Below are 6,843 nucleotides of genomic sequence, written 5' to 3'. Positions count from 1 at the left end.
AGAGGGAGGCTCTGGAGCAAAGGGCCTTGTCCCATGTTCCCAGCTTGAGGGTCTGGCAGCCTGCTCAGCCATCCTGCACACAGCAGGATGGGACAGATGGGATGCACACAGACCCAGGCTCAGCAGCCCTAGGGCTCTCTGACCTTGAGCCAAATCCACTCAAATGCAGGGATGGGTGTCACCTTCTTCAGTGGAAGAGTAGAGAGGGCAGGTCTGCTATCAAAGGCACACACAGTGGCTGAAGCAGCACAGCTCCTCTGGGGACCTGGCAATGCAAGTCCTCGAGGCAGGACTCACCCAGCCCCATCCCCATTGTTGAGCCAGGTGCCCACACTTCTGCCCCTGTTTGAGCTGGGACAGGGTGGTTGCACACACAGGAAGCTGCTCCAGGCTCAGCACTCACCCCCAAGAAGCCACCCCAACCAGACCCAGGGCAGAACAACCATTACCCAGAACATAGGTTTGGAATTCCAGCTGTGATGCAGCCCCAGCCCCAGCCGCTGTGAGGCCCTGCACTGTCACCACGTATTTGCTGCCAGCTGTCTGACGAGGTGGCACGTACTCAGAGACAGACTGGTTCACCAACACCTGACTGAATTCGAGGAAGCTGCCGTCCTCTGCTCTCATGGTGGTGATGTTCAGCTGGAGGAAGGACAAGGAGCTGCTAGACAGTAGCACCAACATCCTGCTTCTGCACTGGGCAGTGCTGTGCAGAGGGGCTGTGGCTGCTGGCTGGGCACACAAGGGGACCAGGCCCTACCAGGAACACCAGCAGTGTACAGCCTGTGGGCCCCAGCCAAGGAGGGCTCACACCTCTCTCAGGGTGCCTGCACAGAGCTCCAGGCAGGGAGATACCTGGAAAGGTGAGGGGGACCATGGGCACTCCATGGACCCCTGGTACCTGGTATCCAATGATCTCCCCTTTGCAGGAGGGCAGCGCCTTCCATCTGAGGGACCCTGTGCTGGGATCCAGCCGCAGCTCCTCTGGTTTGTCTGGCACTGGAAGCACAGGAGAACAGGATCATGCAAGGATAGCAAGTATTTGTCCCCCACAAAGGCTGCTGTCCCCCACAGCAGCAACAGTGTGGTGAGGAGGGTGAAAGTGAAGAGGGGACATGCCCTGCTGCAGGGCCCTGCACAGCCCCTGCCCCAGATCCCAACAGGCAGCAAGCAGCTCTGATCCCAGGAACCTCACAGAAGGGAGCAGATGCCCTGGCTGAGCTTCAGGGTGAAGAGCATCTTGACATTTCATGTAAACATACCCATTTCCTTTGTCCTGAGGAGCCGTGTGTACAGGATTGTGCTAGGCAGCAGGGAGATTGTGACACTGTAGACAGTGAAGGGCTGCAGAGGGGAGCAGGTGAAAGTTCCCTCCTGGCCTTGTAACATCTCCTCTCCCTTCACCTCCTCACCCTCACAGTTTGAGGAGGAGCGCTGCTCCATCCGGCACCTGGCCCGAATATGCTGGCACATGTCAGGGAGCATGCAAGTCCAGTTCAGTTTGATGCTGGTGCTGGAAATCTTCAGGGTCTCAGGGACAACCTGGAGGACATCTGTGAAGGGAGCATTCCGAGAGGATCACTCCCTCCCTTCCCCTCCAAGCCTTGACACCAAACTCCATCAACCTCACCATTCCCTCACTAGCCTGTCCCCAGCACAGAGCAGACAAGGACGTTCTGCCTTCTCCCAGACTACACATGCCAGAGTTGCCAACAGCACAGACACAAACCTCGGATGCATCCAGAATTTTCTCTGGATTTCTCTGCCATGCCCTGACCACCCCAAGCACAGGGCACTGATGCTGTGGCACACATGCAGAACTGCTCTCCAAGCCTGGGGAGCACACACTGAGAGCACTGGGAGGGTGTCTGGCTTGCTAACTTACCCACACAGGTCAAGTTCTCCTCCATAATGTGCCAGTTGTCTGTGCCATTCCTCACTATCCAGCCACTACGAGGAATCATGGAACGTTCCTTTGGCTTCAACATCACGCATTTGATCTCCATGGGTGGAGGCCAGTGCCCCTCAGGGCACCTCATCTTCACCACTTCATTTGGGTTGAAGGTCCCCTGTTCTTGGTCAAAGATAAACTTGGGGTCCCACTGGGGCTTCCGGCATTTCTCTGCACCAACAAGATGGGAAGGTGTTAGCTGGGCAGAGCATGGCTCCACAGGTCATGCCAGGGGATGGAGCAGGGCATCCCCTTCCCTGGCCCACCAGGGCAAGAGACGGAGCTCCAGGACACTGCACAGAGCAGCCCTTCCACATCAATTCTTGGCAAGAGGATGAGGATATGGACTCCAAACTTCTTCCCCCAGACCTCCTGGGAAAGGCCAGAAGGAGCTGGAGTCAGGGACTGAGGGGAACCCATGAAGGGTTTGTACTGTGCACAAAGCCTGCCCAGAGACTCTGGTGCCCTGTTTGTCCCTCAGGCAGGACAACAACACCCTGACTCCTCCTGAGAAGGCATAAAGCCTGAGCCCCAAAGCTGGCTCCACAGTGACAGCATGCAGCAGGGACAGGGAGGGGAGACTGGCACATGAGGAGGGGCCAGGCCTTTACCCTTCTTGTGTGGGCTGAGGGTGAAGGATCTGGAGCACAAGTCTGATAAGGGACAGCTGAGGGAGCCGGAGAAAAGGCGGCTCAGGCAGATCCTATTGCTGGAAGTGAGGGTTGGTCTCTTCTCCCAGGTAACAAGTGATAGGAGAAGAGGAAACCATCTCAGGTTGTGTCAGGGTGGTTTAGATTGGATATTAGAAAAAAATCCTTTAGTGAAAGGATTCCCAAGCACTGGAACAGGCTGCCAGGGAAGTGGTGGAGTCACCATCCCTGGAGGTATTAAAAAGACACGTAGATGTGGCACTTAGAGATGACATGGTAGAGTTGGTTGATGGTTGGACTTGATGATCTTAGAGGTGTTTTCTAACCTAAACAATTCTATGATTTTGTGACACAGGGAGCAGAGTTCTGTGATCCCCTAGACCCTGACACAAGGCTTCTTGTCACCTGTGTCATAAACACCTGTCAGACCTACAACACTGTAGCCCTGACTTCTCTGCACATGTTCTTGCCAGAAGCCCTTAGGGAGACCTGTGTCTCCCACACACCTCCCAGCTCTCTGTGAATGCAGCCTGGAGCCCTGCATGGACCCTGACCTCCTGTGCCATGGGCAGCACTGGTTACTGCCAAAATGGCTACTTTGGTATCAAGGTAGGGACCTTTGTACCAAAACTTCCTCCTGCCAGGACCCTCAGGGACTAAAGCTGGCATCAGCCCTCTCCCCACCAGGGCACCCCTGGAACCCCAGGGCAGGCACCAGGCAGACTCAGGAGCTGCCTCTGCACTGCCTTCAGCAGCATTTGCAATTTTCCCAGGCAGCACAGAGCCAGAAACCTCCTGTGTCCCCACAGCCTGCCTTCCCTGCTAAGGAAGGGTAGAACAGGGCAGTTAGGAAAGCTCCTGAGGCTTCCTTGCCAAGGCACTGTGCCCTGAACTTGGTCTGAATATCTGATCCAACTGCCTCTGCTGTCCCTTTCATTCCAAGCTTCTCTGTATACAGGTTTTCCATTGATAACAGACAGAACGTTTCCTGTATGTTTGATGTGGCTGAAGGGTGGCTGGAAACCCCTGGGACAGCTCAGCATCACTTCTATATTCTTCTCATAACTCTCCTGGTCTGATGCCAGCTGGAGTCTTTGGCTCCAGTGGGGTTTTTGGCATGTTTCTGGCAGAGGTGAAAGTGGAGGTTAGTTGGGCTGGGAGGTTTCAAGGAGGAGCAGGGTATGTGGCAGGGTGTCAGCAATCCCAAGCAGTCCCTCTAGCCCCTGAAGGGAGAGGGAAGGTGACACATCCATCTGCTAGATGGGACTCCTTGGCAAGGCTGGTTGGGATGGGGCTTTCCTTGTGGGTGAGTGTCAGCTGGGGCTGGGGCCTGTCCAGGCTGGTGGTGGACAAGGTTGTGCCAGAATTCAGTAGGGGAATGGTCTCAGGTGTCAAAAGCGCTGAGACCCAAGTGGTGCTGAGATCCGAGTGGCCCTGACATGACATCAGAATTGCATCCCTGGCCACAGTGATGATGGAAGCTCAGAGATGGATGAACGGGGCAGAATTTGACCACAGAGCTCAGTAGGAAGCACTTCCTGACACCTGCTTACCAAGGCACACTATGTTCCCCTGAAGCTGAATCCACACGTCACTGCTCTTTCTCCCCAGCCACAAATCTCCCTTTAGAGATCCAGAATAATTCAATAGCTGAACCCTGTTTGCACATTTGACATGGGTGAAAGATGGCTGGAAACCATTGTTGCAGCTCAGAGTCACTTCTTCATTCTCTGTGTAGCGGTCACGGGCTGGTGCCAGCTGGAGTCTGGGGTCCCACCAAGCAGGCCTTTGGCATGTTTCTGTCAGAGGCAAAACTGGGTGAGGAGAACTTCTGGGAGGTTATGAGAGGAGGGTTGGGACAGGTCTCTCATGAGACCTGTTCACCCCAACAGATATGAGTGTCATATGCCCAGGCACTGTCCAAGGGCACAGGGCTCCTCGTCACTCCATCTCCAGGACTCACAAGCCTCCCGTGGATTCCACCCCCTCCATGGGGTGTTTGAGCCCCCATTTTCTTGTCTCCCTCATGCACAGGTAAGCCATGCAGCAGTAACAACCTCCCACACCAGAGACAACCCAAACCCTAGAGAAGCTTTCCAGGCAAACAAGCAGAACCCCTGCAGCTATTCCTACTCAAAGCTGAGGCAGGAGATGCTGTCTGGGAAGGACTCCTCTCCCCAGGAGCACAGACCCTGGCAGGTGCCCACAGCAAGGTGCTGAGACAAAAAGAGCATCATCACTGCCAGGACATGGGGGAAAGCCAAGGCATCCAGGCCTGCCATTCCTGCATTGTCACGTGCATGACCAGGTCACGGAGGGTCTGTCACCAGCTCATGACCCTGGGCCAGGGTGGTGCAGGCCTGTGCTTACCTTTGCAGGTGGCAGTGTCATTCCACAGAATCCGGGTCCCTCTGGAAATGCATTGGATCTGTGGGACGGATGGCACAGATTCCCCTACACAGCTGAGCTGCACCACTTCATTCAAGGCATAGCTGCTCCTCCTCGGTTTAAACTGCAGTTTGGGGTCCCAGTCAGAGGGAGCTGGACATCTTCCTGTGTGCAAAGGCCAGGAGGGAGAGCCTGAGGGTCATTGGGCTCCGGCAGCGTCCTCAGGGCGAGGGTGTTCCATCCAGAGGGGTGCCAGTCTCTCTCCCTCTCTTCAGAGGGGTGGCAGAGACAGCACCTCCCAGGATGAGCCCCAGCCCCCAGGTGCTTTACCCTCCTCACACCCTCAGGGGCAGTGCAGCAGGGTTATCCACAGGCCCTGCTGCCCACCTGCTGCTGTAGAGACACCCCAGCCAGAGGGATCCAGCAGCCTGGGGGATGCTGCTCTTTTCCACAAACACAGATGCTGTGGGAGTGCACCAGACCCAGGGAGTCTCTGCTGCTATTCCAGACTCCACAGCTAGGTCCCATGAAGTGACTGCCAGCAGCAGTGGTGAATAACAGGAGCAAAGTTGCAGGTAACAAGAGAAAGAACAAAGCAATTCTGCAGTGGAAGCATTAACTACAGGAGTGAGGCCGACAGAAAATGAATCGTCTAAGTCCCTGAAAGGGGAAAAACAAAAGAGATAACACCCTTCTCATCCAGGATGTTTACCTGTGACCTAACAAACACCCAGTTTTGACGAGTTTTGTTACATTATTCATCACCCTAGTGATGAATCCTTGCTCTTAATAGTAGTAAAAAAAGCACGTTCTCCGTTCATTCGCCTCCTTCTCTCAAAAAGACCACCATTCACCTAGCATGTACCATAATTTCTTGGAACACTGTGCTTTTACAGTGAAGAGGGGAAAGGATGAGTCATAGTAACGCATGCAAGCAGTGACTTCAGTAAGATATACTAATAGCCAAAGATTGTGTCTGTGTAACTATACCTGCTTTTGTCTGCCTTGGTGTGCTGGCTGTGTGGATTTGCGACCTAGCACACCTTTCTGTGCAGAACTGTAAATAAATCAAATACTTTGTGTGTTAATCAGCTTTTTCTACACTGGGTGAAAGAAGGTTTCAACTTGAGCCTGCCCCTCAGACCACCTACATTCACACCAGTGGCCACAAAGCTCACACCCTGCTCAATGTGCTCAGCCTAGCCTCTGCACTTCACCCAAAATGAGTCTGCCTTGTCATGCCTGGCAGACATGTCACCTAGACTTGCTCACTCAGTGCAAAATAAGTCCATGAGGAGGCACTGGGCGTGGAGGTGGCCTTCCCTGAATGAGGATGAAACACCTCTCTTCAGCTGCAGCTGCCCACTTCCTGCCAGCCAGCCCTCACCACTTCCCTTGTCTGGTAGCACGTTTCCATGCCATCATCTCAATCCTCTTCCCAGCTCTCCACCCCAAAGGACAGTTGTCACCAGCCCCATCCTTTTAGACCACGTGGTGCAGACACGAAACTTCTTCCCCCTCAGCTGTGTCTCTCCCAGTGCCTTCAGAGCACACACTTCACTGTGACAAACAAACTATCTGACAGACATGAAACCCTTGACTTGTTCCCAGCCTCGTTAGGCACCCCCCTCACACACCTTTCCCCCTCCTGCCATTAAACACCCTGAAGTAACACACACCCTGCCCAAGGGTGACATCCAGGATCCTTTTGGGTCAGTCCCAGCCATGAGTACAGACTAGGAGAGGAGAAGAGGCTCTATCCTGCCCAGGATAGCTGAGAGCTGCCCATTGCTGGAAGGGCAGCATCCCTTCAGCCACCAGTGATGGGCAGCATGACTCATGACCCATCTGAGT

The 6,843-nt window shown here is 54.4% G+C and overlaps 1 protein-coding gene across 1 annotated transcript in view; it reads right to left on the bottom strand.

The window, feature by feature from the left end:
- Positions 1–22: 22 nt before the first annotated feature.
- Positions 23–6,843, bottom strand: part of LOC103611913 — a 7,688-nt gene continuing 867 nt past the window's right edge. Inside the window, exons 2-7 of the mRNA XM_017727541.1 lie at positions 4,972–5,154; positions 4,155–4,400; positions 1,886–2,122; positions 1,263–1,553; positions 902–999; positions 23–642 (exon numbers count right to left, since the gene is read on the bottom strand). Coding sequence (XP_017583030.1) covers positions 400–642; positions 902–999; positions 1,263–1,553; positions 1,886–2,122; positions 4,155–4,400; positions 4,972–5,154 — 1,298 coding nt within the window. The 3' untranslated portion in view covers positions 23–399. The remainder of the gene's footprint in view (positions 643–901; positions 1,000–1,262; positions 1,554–1,885; positions 2,123–4,154; positions 4,401–4,971; positions 5,155–6,843) is intronic.

The sequence above is a fragment of the Corvus brachyrhynchos genome, unplaced genomic scaffold (assembly GCF_000691975.1).
Source record: "Corvus brachyrhynchos isolate BGI_N302 unplaced genomic scaffold, ASM69197v1 scaffold140, whole genome shotgun sequence".
Taxonomy (NCBI): Eukaryota; Metazoa; Chordata; class Aves; order Passeriformes; family Corvidae; genus Corvus; species Corvus brachyrhynchos.
The sequence above is the reverse complement of the archived record's forward strand: the minus strand, read 5'-3'. Positions and strand labels throughout refer to the sequence as shown.